The sequence below is a fragment of the Phyllostomus hastatus genome, unplaced genomic scaffold (assembly GCF_019186645.2).
Source record: "Phyllostomus hastatus isolate PE091 unplaced genomic scaffold, TTU_PhHast_1.1 phas_contig_86, whole genome shotgun sequence".
In the NCBI taxonomy this organism is placed as follows: Eukaryota; Metazoa; Chordata; class Mammalia; order Chiroptera; family Phyllostomidae; genus Phyllostomus; species Phyllostomus hastatus.
This window is the reverse complement of record NW_025333977.1, coordinates 86,942,883-86,966,695: the sequence shown is the minus strand read 5'-3', so window position 1 is coordinate 86,966,695 and position 23,813 is coordinate 86,942,883. Positions and strand designations below refer to the sequence as shown.

Genomic DNA, 23,813 nt, shown 5'->3' with positions numbered 1-23,813 from the left:
GCCTCAGCCCGAGTGACCGGGCCGGGTCGGGACCCTGCAGAGGCCGAGCTGGGAGGGAAGCATCAGCTCAGGTGTGGACGCCGCAGCGGCGCTCTCTCTGCCGCCCTCGGGGTGCCTGTCGGGGAAGCTGCCTGGTAGGAAGAGATTCAGGGGCCCCTCACTCTCTCTCCCAGGCCCGGCGTCACGGTTCTGGGCTCTCCCCGCAGCTCCGCTCTCCCAGCGGGAGCGTGAACGTGAAAAAGCCCCTTCTTCGCTGGAGTCCTCTTTCCCCAGAGTTTTTACTGGAGAATTGACCGTTGGCCCCAGCCTGAGGGCCTGCAGGGCGGAGGAGTTGTGAGAGGCTTCTGGATTTTAAAGTGCTTTATACAAATTGTTAGTCACTAAACGGTCACGGGGCTGTAATGTGCAGCTCAGGGAATGTAGCCAATACTAGTGTAATAAATATGTTACGGCTCGTGGAGGGGGGTCACTTATAAGTTATACCCTGTATAACTACGATGTTGTACACCTGAACCTAATATAATATTGAATATCAAGTGTAATTGAAAAAGAATTTAAAAATGAAGTACTTCTGAGACACCGGCTTCTAAGCTCTGCTGCCATCCACCGCTGTCGATGTTTGTGTATTGGGTCTTCCATTAGACAAGGGCTAAACCTGGGTTTGGGGAAAAAAGTTCTGGAGGATTGGGCCTGAGAAAAGAAAGGCCTTTGGGTCGGTAGCTTTAGAACAGCAGTTATCAACCGGGTGGGCGTGTGCCGGGTTGAACTGTTCAAGAGTGGGTGAGTCATGAGGACACCTGCGCAGTCAGGGCACAGGGAGACCAGACCCTTCTAAGCTGTTCCGTGATGAAGACGAGGAGAAAGATTGTAATTTGAGGGTTGAGCAAAGTTTTTTGTTGTTGAATTTTTAAATTTTTAAAGAAAAGAAAATAATATATTGAAAATGCAAGAAAGTCAAGGAATCTTGACTAGGAAAGAATAGGATTAAGAGTCCTGATTGAGGAACTGGGTTTAAAAAGAGGAATGGGGGGTGATTTTAGGCACCTGGGCTGGACAGGAATTTTGGAATGTAACTCTAGGGGGACTAGATAATGCTGTATTGGACCATAATTTATCTTTTTGGAATTTTATCTTCTGGAGGAGAGTTGGCCTTTAAACCCCATGAAATTGCAAAAACTTTCACGATCCGTGCTTTGATCAGATCAAAAACATGTGTTAAAGAGAAGTACTGAACTGTTTGACCACAGAATCTTGGGGGAGGGGATAAAACTAGCTTTACTGTATTATTACATTTTATATGCTACTTGATAGAATAAGTATTTAGTATCTACATTAAATTGAGTGTTATTTAATGTGTGCTTTTTCCAGAGAGGCATGCAAGTGATTTAGGAACTCACCATCCCTTCGAAGATCTTTTATTCGGAGTGGAAACTTCCAAAGCATATTGGTGGTAGTTTTCTTATCTTTTTGTAAGCCATCAATGAACAATGGTTTCTCAAACCAACCTGGCTTCCTGTTGAAAGTATGGATTCCCTGGCCTCGCTTCAATCCTTTGAAATAAAACTCTCTGGGGGTGGAGTTTAGGAATAGTAATTTCATACAGAGACCACAGGATCTTCTGGCATTGAAAATTATTGAAAACCTCTGAGGATTTTTATTTGTTTGTTTTTTGAGATTTGGGCTTGGGGGGGTATCTTTAGAACAGATTTTCTTGGAGGTTATTTGAGTGAATTGCTGCCAAATTTATGTAACTGAAAGTTATATTCCCTGTCTGTTGTGTCATCTCTAAATTTTAAAGGAAGATTATGGAGTCATTTTGTCTGAAAAAGTAATTGTTTATAATCATAAAACCCCATTTTAGAAAAATTAGAGGATATAGAAGAAACAAAATTTCCTTAATTCTGCAATTAAGAAATAAACACCAGTAATTATTTCTGGCATTTTACATGTAAAAGACATGCATACCACACATATATAGCATAATTAGGGTTATATTCTATGTGCATTTTTATATTCTGTTTTTTATCACTTAGCTATTATGAATACTTCCTCATGTAGTTAAATTTTTAAAACACCATTTTAGTGAAAGCACATGTTCCATCAAGTGGAGGTACTGTAGTTAATAAAATCAGCTCCCTAACAGTGACACTGATTCTTTTCAGTTTTTGTTATTTTAGTAATGTTGGTTGATGATGTCGAAAATTATTGATATGCACTTTTGAAATCTGATTTTCACATGTCCTTATAGCTTTTCCTAATTAGAAGGAAAGTTAATGTTTCTGAAGGATCTATTACACTTCAGGCCCATTCTCTTATTTCAGTGGTTCTCAAACTTTAATGTGTATAACATGAGGAGCTTGTTAAAAATTCATTTTCCTGAGTCCCAGGCCCAGCTGCTCTGAGAGTAAGGCCTAGGAACCTGCAATTTTAACAAATTGCCCTCTGTATTAAGTATTATAAGCATTCTTAGAACCACACTTTGAAAAATACTTTTTATATTAATGGCAAAAAACACTCAGAAATTTGGGTCACTTGCACAAAACCATTTATATGTCTATGAAGATTTGAACTCAGCTCTTTGTGACTTAAGTCTTTTTTTTCCCCATTACCTGAGACCTTCTTAAACCTTCTCATTGAGGCGTCCCTAATGACTGCAGAAAGGGAACTCTGACCCCACTGCAGGGTTCTCTGGGACAGCTGAAAATGACACATAAGTACACATTGAATCTCCATTAAAATCTATTAGAAATTCCTATGCATTCTGTTATGCTGCATAGCCTATACCGCATATAACAGTGTTAGTCCTTCGCTTGTTAAATTTACTTCATGTTACCTGACTATTTTATGGCAGCTGTTGCTGTAAAATGGGTGATGCAGGGTCATCCGGTACCTCTTGCCCAGATGCTCCAGTGTGCTCCGTGGGTTTAGGGAGGAAGGCGCAGACAAAGTGCTAGGAGTCAGGAAAGAGGGGGGCACTGTGTTGGAGTGCTCAGTGGCAGAAGAGCAGAAGGTGGTGGGCATGGCCAAAAGAAAGTGCCACTGATTAGAGATGGAGCTTTAGGAAAGTGCTGGTGTTTAGTAAACTGAAGGGAGCTAGCATGGGGGTGGGGCCGGGTGGGGTTGGGGGAAGCCTTTTCATTTTCTAGAAACTTCCGAAAATGTAATTTTGCACCCAGTTAATTTTCCTCTTTCCTGGTTAATCATTGTTTTCCTTCTCCTCTTCCTCCTTCTTTTTTGCATTTCATTTGTTTTAGTAGTGTCCTTAAGTATTTTAATGAGCATATCCTACAAAGTAATTTACTATTTACCAAATTCAGCACTGGCTATGTGTCAGGTCATAGGAATACAAAAATCAGTGATTCTCTTAGAGAATTAAATTAATTTTATTGTCATATGTTGGCTTATATTCAGTCTCCAACTTTTTTTAACTTTTAAGTTTTAATTAATTTTAGACTTAGAGACAAGTTGCAAAAATATATAGAAAATTCACTCAACTTCCTTTAGTGTAACCCCTTATATAACCATGGTTCAGTTATCAGTACAACTAACTACAGACTTTGAGTTTCATCAGTTTTTCTGCTAATGATATATGTTTTTTCAGAGTATTACAATGCTTTATTAAGAGTCCTGGCTTTGAATTAGTAGCTAAAGTAACAATTGCATGAAGCCAGATTGGATGTACTGCATAATACTCATACTTGATTTATTGATATCACTGATCAATTTTTTAGACAAAGGTCAACTTTTTGTTTTTTATTAAGCACATTCTATAGTACAAGGCTGTCATGAATGATATCTGTACAATTTAATAGTTTTGATAGTTGTTCAGACACAAATTTATTTCAAATAGATAATTGGCAAACATTAATTAACAAGTTAGAATTAGACTATCCCAGTGCTTTAAAACATGAATAAAGCAGTGATTTGTAGTTGCAAATTATTACTGTAATCCCAGAAAGCCAGAATTCCTTGGGTGCCAAAGTCCGCTGCTGTAATTTAGTTGGAGCTATTCAAAGGTGGTGTGCATATTCAGATGTCTTGATTCCCCAAGGAACAAGAACTTCATATTAAATGACAACAGAATGTCCCTTAAATCAGAAGAATTTCTTCCTCCCTTGTATTTTCTCCCCTCCCTGGGACTCTACTAACCAGTTTGCTGGTAACACTGTAAGGTGAAGAGTGGCAAAAGTTAAATCACTTTCACAACTACTGTCAAGCTTACAACCTCAGCCTGATGATTGGAGGCTTATTTTGTTACCCTTTTCTTTTTAGTTATTTATTTTAATTAATTAATTAGTTATTTTATTTATTTATTTATTTTTAAATATTTTATTTATTTTTAGAGAGGAAAGGGAGGGAGATAGAGAGACAGAGAGAAACATCAATGTGCAGTTGCTGGGGACTGTGGCCTGCAACCCAGGCATGTGCCCTGACTGGGAATCGAACCTGCAATGCTTTGGTTCGCAGCCCGCGCTCAATCCACGGAGCCACGCCAGCCAGGGCTAATTAATTAATTATTTTAGAGAGAGAGAGAGACATCGATTTGTTGTCATTGGTTGATTTCTGTATGTGCCCTCCCTGGGGATCAAACCTGCAGCCTTGGTGTATTGGGACAAGCACTCTAACCAACTGAGCTGTCTGGCCAGGACTATTTTTTTATATATTTAGACTCAACTTCTTAAAAACAGAAATTATTTAGTAACTTGTGGGAATAATCATTTTTATTTATATTTATTTATTTTTTAATTTAAATTATTTTATTGTTGTTCAGTAACAGTTGGAATTTATTTTCTTTTAAAAGGAAAAAGCAAAGCTAACTAGTGAACGAATCACATACCCACACTGTTCTCAGTGTAAAGGACAAAACAGAGACTAGGGACCTTCCTATTGGTAGCAGAGTGTGCTTCCCTGGGGAGAGGTTTCATTAACAGGAAGTTCTTATTGGTCCTTTAAAATATTATTGACATTCCTTGGTCTTTGAAGACAATGTCAAGGGGCAAATCAAAACTTAATATTGAACAAGGAAAAAGAAGTGCCAACCAGATGCCAAAGTCCTTTCCACACATGGTCACTATGATGGATCATTCACACATTCGGTCTGCTGAGCACTCTGGAACTCTGAGGACCTTCCCGGGCCACATCATAAGGTGACACCAGAGATGACAGGGATGGGATTCATGAGCTTGAATCTTTGTACCATGTAGGCATACCCATCGCTCAAGATGGGCCTCTGAACAAGCCAGACCTGGTATATGGGCTCCAACATAACAAGCAGTCCTGCTAACATCCTGACAAGGCTAGGATGCATGAAGTCTAGAGCCAGGAAAGTCAGTCAGTAGGGCCTTCTTGTTCTTCCCTCCGCAGGGTTACTAACCCACAGAATAATGGTTTGTGACAGTGAAGTCAAATGAATACTATGGGAAGTGACTACTTGTAAGTACTCAGGAGTACTTATGAGGAAAAAACAACAAAAGGTACCTTGCTTTGCATATACTGCACAACAAATAAAACATTCTGGCCCTCACTGGTATGGCTTAGTTGGTTGAGTGTCGTCCCACAAAGTGAAAGGTCGCCAGTTTGATTTCTGGTCAGGACACATGCCTGGACCAGGGCCAAGTCCCTGGTTGGGGCATGTGCGAGAGACAAGCGACAGATGTTTCTCTCTCTCTCTCTCTTCCCCTCTGTCTAAAAATAAATAAATAAAACCTTTAAACAATAGATAAAAAACATACTGTGTTAAACTTTCAAAATTACATTTTAAAACAAGATTCCCATAAAAAACACACCACACAAACACAATGACGATGACAAAGTAAAAACACCATATGAATACAGCAGGAAGGGTTCTAGACATTCCATATCCACCCTGGTATCAGGTTCTTGAGCCCAGCCCAGTACTAAGTGTGAATACACTCTACTAGTGTCTTGGGCATAGGGGAGGGGTAGGGCTTGACTTCTTGAGGTTAAACTATTGTGTACATTATATCTACATGCAGATACAGTATTTAAGTTAGGAGGCAAACGTGTGTAAAGATGTTACTCTACCAAATATCAGGAGATGGTTGAGGTACAGAGAACAGTTAATAAAAGAAAAGAGCTATATTACTTGCTTGGAGGTAATATAACCTGGCTTAGAGTTCTTTAAGTTCAAAGAAATGGTACAGAAAGGAAGTGTAATGCAAAAAAAAAAAATACTAAAACAATCCAGAGAAATTTTCCCATTGTCTAACGTATTTCTAATACAAGTCAGAATTCAGAATGATGTGGACTATCAAAAGAGGACGTTACCTTCTGAAAAGGAAAGACCTGGACATTTTGGGTAGGGGCTGGCACCCAGCATTTCACTGAGGAAGAATGCTCTTTGTTAACAGCAGACCAAAATGGAAAGCAATGTAAATTATAGGCCCAGTCTTCTTTTGATTGTTGATTTATTTCCAGAGAACATACTTTTATATGAACAATGTACATTTGAAGCATTCAGTATTTTTCGCTGATGGGGGAAGGAAATCAGCTTCTGTCCTAGTTGAAGTCAGTGAAGCTAAGGTATTCTCAAAGTGGAGGATGAAATTGGAGGTGAGAAATGCCAGTACTTGAAGAGTTAGGCAGTTTTGCATCTTCCCAGCATCTAGAACCAATTCCAGCGCATTGCTTTCCTGTGAAGAATCCCCTTAGGCGCTGGTGGCCATGTAGCCAGTAGTTCAAGACTAGGACATTCTGTAAGGGATAAAGTGCAAACTGTTACCTGGAGATGCTAAGTGTATGTTCTGGAGGAGAACAGGTCTCATTCTGGGCACTGGGAGGCATATTTAAGAAATCCCAACTCAAAATAGTGTTATCATGAGAGCTGCTAATGATTTGCAGTTCATCAAGCTGTAGCCAAAACACATGTCTGGAATGTTTCCCCAAGGTGCACAAACACAATGCTGAGGCTCGAGGGTCGAGAGCAACTTTTTCACTCCCAAACTGTTATATTCTCCTCATAGGCCTTGCTGACAATCCTCTTCTTACCAAAGCAGATGCATTGGACCAGTTCTTCATGTCCCTCTAGGACCTTTAAACAGGCACCATTCAATATCCCATAGCGTGATGGTATTATCTGATGATCAACTAACAACCAGCTGGAGAGAGGCAAGGCTTCACTTGTGCTTATTCAGAATATGAACAAATTCACAGGTACTCGTGCTGCAGACTTTGATGGTTCCATCACTAGAGGCAGGCATGATGTCCTTATCATCGAAGTCTGCTGCACTGACAGCAGCACAGTGGCTGACCAGGATGCAGAGTGAAGTGGTGACAGTTTGGCAGAAGCCATGTCCCACACAGTGATAGAGAGGTCCTTGGAACAGGCCGCCATCAGTCCCTGGCTGAAGCAGAAGTGCAGTACAGTCTCATCTGGTGGACCAGCGTGCTCAGAACTTCACCCATGTTAATCTCCCAGACTCCCACTGTGGAGTCTGAAGCCCTAGTCACAATGACACATTCATCATCCTGGAGACAAAGGAGCCAGTGTTAACACTTTCCAACATTCCAAGCTGGTTTTATCCCACATCTTAATAGAATAATCTCATAGGCCACTGATAATTTTTCATCATAATAGTGCAAACAGTAGACACCTTTACTGTTTTCAGAGTGGCACTGAATCCTCTGCAAGTTGTGTGACCCACATCATCAGTTAGAATCTGTAGTCTCTATATCCTGCATAATCTTTGGATATAATTTGTAAAATGAATTGCAAGAGCCATCTGTGGGTTTGTTTTTAAGCAGGTAATGATCCCACCCTCTTCTTTCTGAAAGTTCCTTCCACAGGGGGTCAGTGTGCACCATTCATTCCATCAGCTTCTTCCAGAGCATTCTTTCAGAGATCACTTGCTGTCTTCCTTTACATACAAGCTCTGCTGCACACAGACACCCGGCATGCAGGTAGGAAAGACTGTTTGCTGCTACGCGATCTAAGCCTTGTTCTGGTAAAGTGGTAATGAAGTCCTCATGCAACGTGGGCTCCTGGTACAAGTTAATATGCCCATACTGGTAATGATACATTCAGGAGACAGGTGCTCCACAAATTCCACTTGATCTAATTAGACCATTGGTCAAAATATTTCATACACAAGTTTTTTTCTTTTTTGTTAGTTTCCTTCTGATAGCTTCTTTTCTGGAGATGATCATAGATGATGTTCCATTACTTATCTGGAAAATATTTTGTACTTCAGCCCTGATTGGTGTGGCTCAGTGGGTTGGGCACTGCAAGCTGAAAGGTTACCGGTTCAATTCTGGGTCAGGGCCCATGCCTGGGTTGTGGGCCAGGTCCCCAGCTAGGGGCATGCAAGAGACAACTGCAAATTGATGTTTTCCTTCCTCTCACCCTCCCTTCCCCTCTCCCTAAAAATAAATAAATAAATAAATAAATAAATAAATAAATAAATAAATAAATAAATAAAAAGAAATATTTTGTACTTCAGATCTACCAATCCAGAATGAATTGGGGGTATGCTCTTTAAGGCTAGTCTGAGAAAAGACAGTAGTCAAGCAGCTTCCAAGATTCTGTTTACTGTATCCAGCTTTCCTCAACAAAATCCCAAACGTGTACTTCAGTAACTGTTGAAAGACAGAAAGCCATCTATACATCCATTATGGCATCAGCAGCAAAGGATAGGCACCAAGAAATGGAAGGAAGGGCCCATGGAATAGTAGATCATGAGCTTGATCCTAGTGTCCTCAATCGCCTAGTAGGGCTCTGTGGTGATCCTGGGCACCCCTCCCCCACACGCTCCCGTGGCAGCCTCAGAGCTAGGAGGCAAGGAGGCGGATGTGGTCTTCACACCCCTTCTGGCCGCCAGCCTTCCTTCTAGGAAGCTAGTGATTTTTTTTTTTTCTATTTCCATAGTCTATCCAGGATCCTATTAATTGCATTTACTTATTTCTCCTTAGTCTGCTCCAGTCTGAGATAGTTCCTCAGTTTTTTTTTTCTCTCATTATTTTGACCCTCTTAAAGAGTACCAATTAGTTATTGTAGAATAAAGTTTTGCACAAGAGTACCAATTAGAGTATTATCACTGATTCATGAAATTTAATAGATCTTATTACTGGTGATATTAACTCTGATCACTTGGTTAAGATGATATCTGCTAGGTTTCTCCCCTATAAAGGTAACTGTCTTTTCCTTTGTAGTCAATAATTATCCTGAGGGAGAAACTTTGAGACTATGCAAACTGTTTATCCTCAAATTTTCACCCACTGGCTTCAGTGCCTACTGGGGGATCTTGTGTGCACCAGTGAATACAGTGGTGTCTGCCTGATGGTGATTTTTCTCATCTCCTGCTTCCTTATTAACTGGAAGTTAACTCTAAGAATTAGTATGTTTATTTGATCATTTCTATTATTGTGGATTCATGGATATTTACAGTGCCATTGTCGACATAAAAAACATCCAAACTAGAGAATTTTCGTAAGAATTTATTTGAGCCAAACTGACAAGTACTAGGAAGCAAGATCTCAAATGCTTTGGAAAATAACAATTGCGCAGTTTCTTTTATGCATTTGAAATTAAGGAGGAAACGAAGATTACACGAAGGTGAGAGAAAGCAAGGTAGGGATTGGATTACACATTAAGATTATGTGCTTTCTTCAGGGTGGTTAGGTCTTTGTGGTTATTGCTTCTGACATTTCACAGGTGTGTTAACCTAGATGCACAAGAACAATGGACAGGACTTACTTAATAACCTCTCACTACAGACGTTACAGGCCTGAGGTGTGACTGCCCACCATGACCTGCTCTGTTAGGAATATGATTTTTTACAGATTTTCATCTACACCATCATTTTCTTGCTTCAATGCTTCCAGTTTTTCCCATTAGGAGCTTGGTCTTTGAGTTTAAATGATGACTTGTACATATAAATGGCTACCAGTTTTATCCCACTGTTGCCCCCCACTCAGGGAACCCTTGCTTCTTTAGGGCCTGGGCAGTGATTACTCAGAAACCAGATAACAGAGCTGTAATTGGGAGAATGAATACCAGAGACCCAAGGATGACGGCAGGGCAACGTGTGCGAAATAGCTCTCAGGAACTCTTCAGGAGTGAAAGGAGTAGCAAACTATCAGCTTTTCCACTGGTGCTGCCCCAGAGAAACCCAAGGGAGTAAGACCTGGAGCCACGTCATGCCCACTCTGAGATGTCTGGTGTCTTCAGGATTACCAGGTGGATTTAGAAACATCAGGACGCTATTTTGGCACCTGTGGCAGCCGAATGGAGACCATATCCTTTCTTCCCAGTGGATAAGTACTTAGTAAATATTTATAGGGTGACACCTCGTGTCCTGCCCACTGCCCCACCCCCATGGTGGTGCAAAATTTGTGTGTGTGGAGATTCTCCATGAATGATATTTAGCACTCATGCTGATTTACCTTTTGTTGTAGTTTGTCTTCTTTACCAGATTTATTTCTTTTATTATTATAAAAAGTTTCGAGCATATACAAAAATAGAAAAAGAAAATGAACCCTCAGGTACCTATTACCTAGCTTCAGTACTTCTGAATATTTTGCCAATCTTATTTCATTTATTTCCCCACTTTCGAGTTGGGCTAGCGTATACGAACCCAAATCACAGACATTACCGTCTGAGACAGGAGTGAAATAAACGCTGAGTGTAAGGAGTGTACCTCAGTTCCCTTTGGGTGCCCAGCAGTGCACCTGAAAATAGCAAGTGGTCAGGAAAGACTGGTTGAGTTGAGAGGAGGAAAAAACAAAATTATGAACACATCATTTTGAACTAACTCTAGGGTAAACTTCTATAAAGGAAAAGGGTGGCGAGTCTTGCTGTTACAGAACAGACAAGGGGGGCCTGGGACCATATACTATTATTGAAAGAAGGCCCTGGGTCCGTTATGTCCGCCGCCCTAGGAAAGACGTCTCTCAATGCCAGAGATTCGTGAAAAGGAAAGGAAATGTTTATTTAATGCTATACAAACTTCAAGTAGTGACCTAATGTCTTTATCAAAAATCCCAAAGTCCCTTAAAACACCCACAAGCAGACACAGTCCTTCTTTCCTTCCCCCTTTGCCCAGTCCAGAGTACCGTATCTCAGGAAAGGAAATAGAAGTCCATGGCTCAGGCAGTCCTCTGGTTCTTCCCAGTTAATACTCCATTTCGACTGGGAGACCTCCCTGGGTTCCCGGCACCCTCAGCTGCGTCGCCGGGATCTCTGCTAAAACCAGGTGGTGGTTCCCCTTCTAAAGCTGCGGGAGTCTCCACTCTGTCAAGGCCGCGTGGTTCTCTCTCCTAAAGCAGCACGGTTCTCCCTCCTCAGGGCTGCGAATGGTTCACCTCCTCAGGGCTGTGCATGGCTCTCCTTCCTAAAGCAGCATGGTTCTCTTTCCTAATGGCCGCCAAGTCTGGGTTTTAAATCCCCGCGGCCAATCTTCCTCTGCAGCCTCATTTCCGACTCCTCCCACACTCGGCTTCACATGCCAGAATTCATATCCTTCCAGCTTTACTGGGCTGCCATCATGAGTCTGGGCAGGCGTGGCCCCATGTCCTGGAGTCAATCATCTCCAAGCTCCCATGCAGGCGCTGTAACTCGGGGGACCTGCCCCTCCAGTTACATCTTGGTGGGGAAGTTACTTCCATTCCCCTGGCTCAGAGATAATCACAGCTATTTAACATATCCATGCAACCAGCCAAAGGCTATAGATATGTTAAATGACCACACCAGAGGGTAGCTGCAAGGCTGTTGCTATGCAAAACAGCTCTCAATGGCCCTGCTCCATTTGTCCCTTCCCCCAACCCACACCCTGGGTGGGGGGATAGAGACATCTTAAAATCTCCTGGACATCTTAAATCCTGGACCCCATCCCAAATCCCCACTTGGGGTCCCCCCTCTTGGCTGCACCCTGTAACATTGCCCTAAAGTAACTTCTTTTATGTTACCTGAGTTTGTTTTCTGTGGCCACGATTCCCTTTATTTCAAGACAGCCATGATTGAAAAAGAAAACTCTCTCCAGAGAGAGTTCAGGGCCTCTCAGTTTTATAAATGTTACTATAAATAAGTCTGTTCTGATAACATTTCCCCCAAACCCCAACCAGGAGTTATCTGACCTAAAAAGAACTTTTGCTTAAAAATTCTTATTTTTTTAATTATAAAAATAATATACACTTATTGAAAGAAAAATAGGAAATTACAGAGAAATAGGAAATAAAAATCATCTGTATTTTAGTAACCACAGAGGTAATGCTGTCTCGATTAGCATTCCAGCAGACTTTGAGCATGAATCACACCGATAATCATGGTCAGTAAATATTTCTTCAGGATATTTGTTCCTTCCAATAAGTGTGTTCCTCGGAATGTACCAGGTGTGTTTGTGTATATAATCTCACAATTCTTTTTAATTTTATTAATTATTTAATTTATTTATTTATTTATTTTTTAATTGTTCAAGTACAGTTTTCATTAAATTCTTTTGGTAACTGGTTTAAGATTTTTTTTTTAAACTAGCTGGGAAAACATGCCTAAAGGGATTGTCTTCAGTCACTTAGCTGAAAAGCAGGCTGGGCAGGAGATCTCTCTGCAAGGACAGTTGTGTTATAGATTGTTCACACCTTAGATGTTCAGTCACAGAGCCAAGGACACCTCACACTTGAGCTTCCTTCATACCGGCTCCCTGTAGAGTCAGTTTTGAGGAGAGCACCAAGACTGGGAAAAGTAAGAGGCAATTATTTTTTACTGGATCCCACAAAGTCTCAATAAGTGGGGTTAGCAATGAAGACTAATTATTAAGTAGTCATTAAGAATGGCTCCTTAGTTTTATAACAAATTTCTTATCTTTGGATAAATTCCTTGTGCTGCAGTTCAGCAGTCATGGTCTATGATTATTCCAAGCTCATTACTTGGGTGGGTTTTTAAATCTCTCTAAATCACATTCCTGCCCTCTGTAAAATGCTGGGGGGACAGATGGAGGTGTGTAGGGACGTGTACGTTTCCACTGCAGTGCTGTGATCAGAAGTCCCTTCAGGCAGGTGAGTCTCCCTGTCAGGGGGCTGTCCCTCCACTGTGCTCAGTCTAGATTTTCTAAGATTGAGATTTTAATAAAAAATTATTGCCAGTCCTAGCATTTAAGCTTCTTGCAGTTAAGTCCAGGGAGGTTGTCTGATTGGTCCCAGGAACCTGCAGACTTACCTGGAGGGAAGGCACGAGAACTCCAGGAAGCCATTTGAACAAACAGACCCAAGGAAAGGGCCTGGGGGACATGGGAGAAAGGTAGAATGCTGCTGAAAACAAAGCCAGACCACACCAAACCAAAACAAAAAACCCCTGTATGTTCCAAGAGTTTATATTGGGTGCACCCAGGCCCCAAAGAAAGGTTGAAATGTCCGTGTGAAGGGCGTGGTGGAGGCCCAGGGGTGGGAGCTGACCGCGTGGGTGCAGGCCCCAGCTTCACCACTGCTGCTTGCGTGGTCTCGGGCAAAGTTTTTAACCTTTCTAAACCTTCATTTTCTCTTCTATAAAATAAGGAGACTGATAATTCTTACCTCATGAGGTTGAGATGAGAATTAAATAAGGTAATACAAGTGATTTAACCCCAGTGCATAGCACAGAGTGAATTCACAAATAGATTGCTCTTAGCTGTTCTTTCTTAGGGTACCTTCCAGACTAAAGACAAGCCATATTTGCTTCGTGGGTCATATCTCTTATGGCTTGACAGGAACTTAACCTCCTTTTGTTACATTGTGTCTAAAGAGAAATGCTTTCTAGGTTTCCTTCAAACAACCTAGAGCTAAATTTTTGAAATACTACTCTTCAGTAAGTATGAGGCCATCTTGAGAGTTGCTAAGATTTTGCTTTTCTTTTTCATAGTAGATTACCATATTCTCACATATCATTTTTTTTAATAAAAAACTTTTTATTACAAAAGAACAAAGTATGTTATACAGCATTCTGAAAAGAAAAGAGAAAAATATACCCCTGGCCAGTCCCATATTCCTGATAACAATTATTGCTGGCTTTTGGCTATTTTTTTCCCTAGAGTTTTCTTATTTTAGTGGTAATCATGAACACATACAGAGTTTATTTTCTCTTTTTTTTGTTACTTAAGTTTTCATCATAAGCATTTCCATGTTGTCACTTAGCATGGAAAATATTTTCATCTCCATTCTATTCATTTAATTGAGGGTATGTTTGGCTATAGAGGTTACCGGGGCTCTGGGTTTAGCCTTTCTGCATTGTTCTGGTAACATGTTTAGAATTAGAGGAAAAATGTGGTTTGGGCAATGCAGAGAGGATGTGTGGGCTTTGTTGCTCACTAAGGCACCTTCATCGCCTTAGTGCACTTGCCATGGTCTGAGCGGGCCTTCATCTGTGTGGCCTCAGAAACTGGGTTTTTGTCAGTAACTAAGAGCATAGCTACCTCTCAGAGACAGAGTCATACTGAAGTACGAAGTCAGCATGGCAATTTATCAAGTGACAGTGAGAAATATAGTATAGTAGAGTCATGGTCCTGGCAGCTCCACCTCTAGTGTGTCCACCTATTGGCCCTCACTAATACAGAGTTACTTAAAGTCAAAACTTGTAACAGTATCAACAGTGATGGTCACCACCAGTGCTTACTGTGTATCAGGAGGTGGGCTAACACTCAGTGGATGAATATATTAAGAATTCAAGGGTGTCAAACTCATTTTCACCGGGGGCCACATCAGCCTCCCAGTTGCCTTCAGAGGGCCGAATGTAACTTTAGGACTGTACAAATGTAACTGCTCCTTAACAGTTAAGCGAGAGCTCAGCGCTGCTGCTGGGTAGAAACAAGGTGCCAGGCGGGATTTGGCCCACGGGCCTTGTATTTGCCACCTGTGCATTAGGTCAGCCAGTCCCACAATAACGTCTCTGGGTAGAACTATATTTATCTCCATCTTATAGAAAAGACCGGGTTTCGTGGCCAGTATGTGGTAGAGCTGTAGTTTCTGTCTGAGCCAGAACCCCTGACCTCAAACAGTTTTGCCTCATATTCTTACAGGTGAGTGGCCTCCTGTGTCAGCACTTTCTTATGTTTGTCCCCCCACCTCCCCCACCCTTTGGGATGTGCCTGGTGCCAGCGCCTCCTAGTGAAAGCCTTGCTTTTTCATCCCCTGTTGAGCAGCACATTTTTCTAGCTCCCACAGAGAAGAGGTTTTGTCTCATTTTCCATAACAAGATTTCACTTGTAACCTTCTCTTAAAGCATGCCAGAAGGAGGACTGTAAGGCTGTGTTTTAGGCTGTGACTAGCTCAGAACTAAGGGGATATTGCCAGTCTCTCCTTTCTCCCCCTGTGCAACATCTGGATGTGGCTTTTCTCTCAAGTGGCAGCCGGCCTGGGTGATGGCCCAGGGAGGATTCCTTTAATGTGTATGTGGTTGGAACCTGCTACCTCTAAAACCTCTGAGTTTCTCATCTCTGAACCCTGCTTGGAGAACACCTATTACTGTTAGTCAGTTTCTGACAGGGATGGGTTTTCTGTTTGTGCTAATGTGAATTATTTCAGAATAGGATATTCTTTTGAAACCTGTCTTGTGATTGTCTTCTAGAGACTGTTGGAGCAGAACCACTGAGCAAAAGCAGGCCTGCATCTTTGATTGTCATCAGTGGTGCAGTCGGATCAGAAAACTTGCACTGGGAGCCTCCTGCCCGCGGTGAGGCAGACTGGTTCCTCTTGCTCACGAAATGAAAGACATGGGCTTCCACATGACCTTCTACCTTTCTTACAAATTCCGATTACTGCTGCTTTTTACTTTATGCCTGACAGTGGTTGGGTGGGCCACCAGTAACTATTTTGTGGGTGCTATTCAAGAGATTCCTAAAGCAAAGGATTTCATCGCTAATTTCAAAAAGGCCATGGTTTTGGGGAAGAAAGAAACTGTGATGAATGCAGCGTCTGTGAAGAAAGCAGACCTTGACAACTGCCCTTTGGTCTCTCCATATCTCAGTAAGTATTTTTTTTCCTCTTTTACAAGTGCTACATAAACTTTATTGGATACGTGTACAGGAAAGTACAAAACCCAGAAGTGTACAGCTTGGTTAGTTTCACAAAACGAACATACCTGTGCAGCCAGTATGTAAATTAAGAAATGGAACGTTCCTGGAACCCTGGAAGTTCCTATACTTCTTTCAGTTACTACCTTTATTTCACGTTTCTGACACCGTCCACAGATTTTCCCTGTTTTTCAACTTTGCAGACTTGGAAACACATATATTGTACACTCTTTTGTGTCTGACTTCCATTGTTCAGTGTTATGTTTGTGAGCTGTGTCCCTGCTGCCGATGTAGAGTGTCCACCATATGAACATAGCCAGTTTTATTATCCAGCCACAAAAGTCTTAGCAGCATACACCAGTGGGCATGGTTTAGCTCACCTGTCTGTGGGATGAGCTCAGGGTCAGGTGGCCTTGGCTGGTGGCCCTGCTCTGTGTGTCTTCCTTCTCCTGGGACCCATGGGCTAACCTGGGCTTGTTTCTGTCCTGCCGCCTGCGGACCACAAGTGGAGAAACACAGCACATTTAAGCCTCCACTTGTGTCCCATTGTAACAGGGTGTCAAGAGGGGCGCCCAAATAGGGATTTGGAATGGGGTCCAGAACTCAAGGTGTCCAGGAAATATTAGAAAGATATATAGGATGTCCTCACCCCTCTCCCCCACAAATGAGTTGGGTGAAGGGACTCAAGGAGCAGGGCCATTGAGAGCTGTTTTACATAGCAACAGCTTTGCTGCTAACCTCTGGTGTGGTCATTTAACATATCTATAACCTTTAACTGGTTGCACAGATATGTTAAATAGCTGTGGCCATGCTTTGAGCCAGGGGGGTGGAAGTGACTTCCACCTGGGATGTAATTGGGAGGCAGCTCCCCCTGGTTACAGCACTTGTGTGAGAGCTTGGAGATGATTGGCTCCATGACATGGGGCCACACCTGCCCAGACTCATTATGGTAGCCCAGAAAACCTGGAAGAATACAGGAATGCTGGCAGGTGTAGCTGATTGTAGGAGGAGTCAGAAATGTGGGGGTGCAAAGGCAGATTGGCACGGGGATTTAAATCCAGAGTTGGCAGCCATGCGAGGAGAGAACCATGCTGCTTTGGCAGAGTGGGGACCCCTGAAGCTTTGGTGAGAGTGAGGACCACGTGGCTTTGGGATGCTCCTTTTTGCCATGTGACTTAGGCAGCAGGAGGGACTTTGCCTGGAAGAAAAGGGGTGAAAGGACTCTTGTTGGTGGGCCATGAGAAGGTGCCACATAGCTTTGGATTAACTGGAGATCGTGGCAGCGACACAGCTGATGGTGCCGGGAGCCTGAATCATGGGCTTCTACTTCTTTTTCTGAGATATGGTACCCCAGACTGGGCAGAGGGAGAAGGAAGGACTGTGTGTGTTTATGGGTATCCTAAAGGACTTTAATATTTTAATGAAGACATTAGGTCACTACTCTAAGTCTGTATAGCTTTAAATAAATATTTCCTTTCCTTTTCACCAATCTCTGGCGTTGAGAGGCCTCTTTCCTCTGGCGGCGGACATAATGAACCTAGTGGGGGGTCCTATCGGTAATAGTATATTGTACCCCCCCTTGGCCCTGTTCTGCAACACCGTCTGTTAGCATCCCCTTGGCCAAAAGCTTGCAGTTGAGGGACACGACTATGCCTGTCCTTCAATGTTGTGTTTAGTGTTTATTTCTTAAATATCTTGTATGTTATATTCCCCTTTGATGTCTTGTCTTTCAAGTTCAGTGAACAGTAAATTGGTTTTAGTGAACATGTTAATTAGAAAAACTCCACCGCGATATTATATATCACACCTTTGGTTCTTCAGAACATTAAAGTGCTAGTAGTTTGCCAGACACTCCTCTGAACCTGGACATCATTCTCCTTTTCCAGAATGCCTTTCCTCAGTTCATGTCCGCCTGGCAGACTTCTGTTTATTCGTCAATAATATGCCTTAGATAACTTCTCTCCCCGAAAGGCTCCAGGGACTGCCCCAGAGTTAATCTCACGCTCCCTGTGTGTCTGCCTGTTTCTGTTGTGTTGACCACAGTGTGTTGTTCGTGCGTTTGCCTTTCTTCCCCAGGGCACAGCGTGCAGGCAGGACGAAGGCAGGGTGAGCCTTTCCAGTCTGCAAAGCCCAGTGCCCCTCATTTGTCCTACAGAAGTGGCTCTCTGCACACTAAATTAACTCTTTGTGGGGTAGCCTGGGGCCGTTGGAGGCTTTTTGCTCTTAACAGAAACCTGCAGACCTGCTTCCCTAACTGAATCCCAGTCTTCCATTGTGTTTACATTGGCATGCTGCTCCTCTTTACCTGGTCATGGGAAAGACAACACACTATTCCTGATTGTGTGAGGGAATTATTCTGCTCACAAATTACACAGGTTGAGATAGGAAAATGAGTTATTGAAACGTAAATCTGACTGTTACCTTCCTTGTTCAAAATCCTTACAACTCACTGAAGTAATAGCTGCATTTATAAAAATAGATGGGCAGTGATACAAATTGAGCAAGCACCTGGATTAAGAGGGTGATATAGTTAGTAGTGGATGAAGAGGGGCCAGAAGGGACAATACTTGAGAGGACGTCATGAGGGTATTGGTAGGGTGTTGGGGGCCTCCGCCCACAGGGTTCCCTCCCCCACCCGCGCCCTATCCACCACGGATGAGAATAAATCTACCAAGACATGGTCTGCTTGGGGAGAAAAGGTGGCCAAACTCTCAAAGGAGAAGGGCCAGGAACCTATTCCTCAATGGGCTTTTATTGGGTTTAATTTGCATAGGAATACAGGGTATATACGTAAAGCTCATCAATCATTGTCAGGCAGAAATGATTTAAAAATAGATAACATTCAAACAACTATGAGGGTTTATTGTGAATTAGGGTCAGATAGTTAAAGGGCCATAAAACTTTGGGGAACAAATTCACTTCATGTTTGGACCCTTATCATTTAAATTGAGGATATTAGCAAAGCAGGTTTCACACGATTTTATGCATTCTTTCTTAGGCTTTATTGTCCCAGGGAACCTGCCCTTTCCAGCACAGGGTTGTACCCACCTCTGGCATTGATTGAGGCTTAAGTCAGGCAGGGGAATTAATGCAGCCAACAGATTAGGACACTTGCACACAGAATGAGGACTCAGGCTATGTCAAAGGCAATGGGTGAGAGTCCATCACCCCCTCTTTCTATAGCCCGCCAAGTCCTTCCCTGAGGAACCCCTGGTGACCATGCCTGTCTTAGGTCATCCCTCCTTTGAGGAATCTTACCCATCATTGGCTGACTGGTCAGACTCAGGGCCAAGCAGGGTGAAGTAAAGGGGGCAGAGGTGGCACCCCTGCCAGGGAGACAAGCTTTGTCTCCTTAGTGGCTTAGAGTCTCAAGGTCTCTCACTCAGCCTTAGCCATGGCGGGGGGGAGGGCAGGTTACAGCTTCTGAAACCAGGCAGGGCAGTTCCCAACAGTAGGGAGACAGGTAGAGTACGTGGAAACAGGTTCTGGGAGGTTAGGGCCGTGAAAAGTCATGACAGTGATAAAGTGGGTGAAGGGACTGGTTTCTATCAGGCTGTTGCCTAGGGCTCTTCCAGGGGCTGAGAACAGAGACATAGACAGTTAACTTGGATGATGGGGCTTATTAACAAGCTGCATGGGAAACCACCTCAACAGCCACATCACCATCCTCTCCCAGCAGTTCTGTGGCTCGGCAGCAGCTCTAATAGATTGCTTTTCACATTATTCCGCTTCTTGGTGTTTGTTTTTAGGGCATTGCTGCCTTACCATCACTATGCCTCACATGCAGAACCCTAAGGAAAGGCTCTTTTCTTGTAAGCCAGTTACTTTCTCTAGGTGGCTGTAAACAGTTATTTTCCTTGGTGCTTTTTGGCAGAGTCCTTTATTTCATGGACAATAGAGCCTGGTCTCCGCAGCCACAGCCATGGTAGGTGATGGTCACCTGAAGCAAGGTACCATGACATACATTTGCTTCTGAGCCTGCAATTGATTTGCTCAGAAGAGGATAGCACCACTTGCAAACAATTTGAGATTTTACAGCCTGACCATTGTCTATGGATTTTTCACAAAGTGTGGCTCAGTTCCCTAACTGAGCTCTGCCACCTTTCTTATTAGTCAGTATTCTCTGTTAATTCAGATCCAAGAGAAAGGTCAGTGGCTTCAGCTGGTCCTTAAAGCCTTACATGAGTTTGGTTACCATGGACGGCTCTTGGGTTTTGCCAGGCTGCATCCAGACTTGCAGAGCAAATGTCTGCTGCTACCATGGCACAGTGGACACTTCTGGCCGTGTTGCACATGCCTGTTCCTGTTACTGCTGGGTTAGGGAGTGAGGCTAGTTTCTAGTGGATAGCTATGCTCTTGATTTTTTAAAAAGATTTTATTTATTTACTTTTAGAGAGGGGAGAGTGGGGAGAAAAAGAGGAAGAGAAGAGATAAACATCAGTGTGTGAGAGATATTGGTTGCTTCTCAGAAGGCCCTCAACTGGGGACCTGGCCTGCAACCCAGGCATGTGCCCTGACTGGGAATTGAGCCGGCAGCCTTTCAGTTCACAGGCCAGCGCTCAGTCCAATGAGCCACACCAGCCAGGGTGGAATGCTCTTGATATTTTTAAGAGGCTTCACCTTCCTTTGGAATTTTAAGACAGAAACAATGGATAGAGAACATTTAAAGTTAGTTTAGTCCTGACCTCTGCTTTTCACCGGGGTCATCGGGACAGAATGCATTTCTTTTTTTTTTTCTTTTTTGGTTGTCAAATGATCTTTAATTGAAATATTTTCCTTTGCAATTCTTAAGTAGCTGGCTATTTCCCTGCACCACTGTTGATGTCATCTATGTTGTCATGAGGTTGGTGGGCGTCAACATTGCAGCCCACAGACTGGGGCAGTCCCCAGGATCTCTTTAATGGTTCCAGAGAGTTCTCTAGCTGAAGACCAGTGCTGCAAATGTCAGGCAATGTTGACAATCTCATCAAAAGTGATATTTCCACTGCGCTTAATATTTTAATATTTTCTTGTTTCTTTCTGTCTTGTGGTGGTGGTGCTTTGAGGGCTTTGATGATCAGGGCAGAGGCAGAAGGTGCTACCTCAGTCTGGGCCTGTGTCTTCTGAATGGTCAGCTTCACTGGCATCCTCAGACCCTTGCCATCACTGCTTGCTTTGGCGATGTCATCACCAACCTCTTTTGGAGACAGGCTCAGGGGGCCGATCTTGGGGACCAGGGCAGACATGGCATCGACTCCCCCACTGGTGCGCCTCAGGTGTATGACTTTGATCTTGTTGGGGTTGAACTCCGGCAGCTTGGTTGGAGGTGCCTGATGGTGGGATGAACCCAGATTTGGGATGACCGAAGAAAGTTGCACCATCACCTCCTCTGAGCCGAAAGCTGAAAGTGGGACAGAATGTATTTCTAATTTATGGATGAATCACAGAGCCAGAGTTGGCTACCCAGGGAATGTTGGCCAACAAGGAGATGCTTTTATATGTAATTTTATTGCTTTTGTAGACAATAACCTGGGTCATGTGGTTCTGTGATTATAGTTTATGACCCAACAAGGCTTTAAAGTAGTAATAATAAAAGCTGACACATATTGCGGGTCCCAGGCAATGTTCTAAGTGCTTTACGTGTACTAGCTCATGTAAGCCTCTTACCACTTGATGAGATAGCTACTGTTGTTTCCTCTGCCCTGTTTTAATTGTAGGAGGCCAGGACAAGCTCATTTTCAAACCAGATCTTACTCTGGAAGACGTGCAGGCAGAAAATCCCAAAGTGCACAGAGGCCGGTATCACCCTGAGGAATGCAAGGCTTCACAGCGGGTTGCTATCCTCATTCCACACCGGAACAGAGAGAGACACCTGATGTACCTGCTAAAACACCTTCACCCCTTTCTGCAGAGGCAGCAGCTGGAATATGGCATCTATGTCATCCACCAGGTGAGTGTGGGGCAGACCAGGGCTCTGCCTCAGATTTTCCTCTCTCTGATGGACTTGACTATTTGTCTTTCTTGGTAAAAAAAAATGTCAAACTATTGTCAAAGGAGAGGTCTTTTACCTTGTTCATCCTCGAAATGAGTAAGGGAAATTCAAGTCTCAGAGTGGGGAGTAATGGGACTTAGTGCTGGGAAATTTTACTGCCTCTTGAAAACCTCTGGAGGAAGCCTGTTTTGTTGTCAGCCTGTGACTGCCCTGTGATTTTCCCCCAAGATTTACCTTATGTTTCCCTCTGCATTTGCCATACACTACACATGAGATGTTGACATTGTTTTGCATTTTCGAGCGTGGTTCCTCACTGGGGATCTAGACAGAGGATTTGACAGACTGCTGTCTGTCACTAGCCATGGAGCTCAACGGTGACCCATGTCCACTGTTCTGCCTTTAACTTTGCCACTATTTACTATGTAAAGTGTGCTCAGTTTTCACTTTTTAGGGGGCTGTGGTTTATTTATTTATTTATTTATTTATTTATCCTCCATTTCTTTTCTCTCTCTCTCTCTTTGTTTTCACTTTCTTGATTTGCTTATTTGGCTTCCAGAAGCATGATTTCATAGGAAATGCAGTAAATATAAGTGTACGCTGCTTTTGAAGAGTTTAGCTCTAAGTGGAATGGCCGATCACAGATGCCTTTATTTGGTATTAATGTTTATTGAAAGAAAAAATAAGGCATCAACTTAAATGTCCATGTCTAGCTTTTCAGAATTGCCCTGAAAAGGGTAATTCCTTACAAATCCCTACAAATGCTAAAAGTGCAAGAAAATCATTAATTTCATCCTTATTATTGGTTATAAGCAGTAATATTTGTTTTATGAAAACTTTTGACAGATCAGAGGATATAGCTCTTCAGTGTATACTTTATAATAAACTGGGGTTCTTCAAAATTAGTGTGCATATATATCTATATCTATTATTTTGTATTTGAAACAAAATTTTACTGTTACTATATTGTTTTATAATTATTTTTGTTCTTAACATTGTAAGTCATTCTGAGCGAGGTCTTTCTTAGGATAGCCACTCCCAGTGTACACTGTTTTTATCAATAGAAAAATATGTCTGCTTTGTGTTGATCTTTTTAGGAAAGTACTGTGGTAACTTTTGAGAGAATTGCCTATATTTTTGTTATGATGAACTATTTATCAAACTGGAATTTATTCTGAAGGTATTTGATCCAAACAGCCATGAAAAAATTAATACTGTAAAATCTTTTCCATACCATAGCCCTGGTCTTTTTTTTTTTTTAATTTTTTAAATTTTATGTAATTATTTTTAGAGAGAGGGGAAGGGAGGGAGAAAGAGAGGGAGAGAAACATCAATGCATGGTTGCCTCTTGTGCACCCCGGACTGGGAGCCTGGCCTACAACCCAGGCATGTACCCTGACTGGGAATTGAACCAGTGACCCTTGGTTAGCAGGCTGGCACTCAGTCCATTGAGCCACACCAGCCAGGGCACCATACCTCTGGTCTTATTACTGGTCGAAATGTGTTCCTTTTTTATGCAGTGATGGATCCCCTCAGTGAGGTCATTGTGAGGATTAGCTTCTGCCATTAAGTATTAAAACGGGATTCTTTTATGATGATTCCAAGAGACTTTTAAGTAGCTTAGAAGTAATAGTAATGACCTGCTTTGTTTGTAGGTCAAAAATTCTTGATCCTCTCTGGCAAGCTCTGTTTATTGGAAGCTTAGTATAAATTGGTTACATAGGACAAAATTGGGATGAACTGAGAGTCGAACAGTGAAGCAGTCATACTTGTCAGTATGAAGAGTGTGTAAGAAAGGTTTTGTAGTTTTCAATGGAAAATATAAAGGTATGTTTTTAAAATTTTTTGAGTTA

General features: G+C 42.5%; 1 protein-coding gene and 1 pseudogene across 2 annotated transcripts in view; one reads left to right on the top strand and one right to left on the bottom strand.

Annotated features, from left to right (window-relative positions):
- B4GALT4 (beta-1,4-galactosyltransferase 4) overlaps positions 1-23,813 on the top strand; it is a 38,642-nt gene that overhangs the window by 273 nt on the left and 14,556 nt on the right. The window contains exons 1-3 of one of the 2 annotated variants that reach the window (XM_045850784.1): positions 7,793-7,920; positions 15,548-15,945; positions 21,689-21,921. In XM_045850784.1, coding sequence (XP_045706740.1) covers positions 15,684-15,945; positions 21,689-21,921 — 495 coding nt within the window. In that variant the 5' untranslated portion in view covers positions 7,793-7,920; positions 15,548-15,683. Of the gene's footprint in view, positions 1-7,792; positions 7,921-15,547; positions 15,946-21,688; positions 21,922-23,813 lie in introns of those variants that run through there. The other variant, XM_045850785.1, reaches the window with a different exon arrangement.
- LOC123827442 lies at positions 4-13,202 on the bottom strand (annotated as a pseudogene).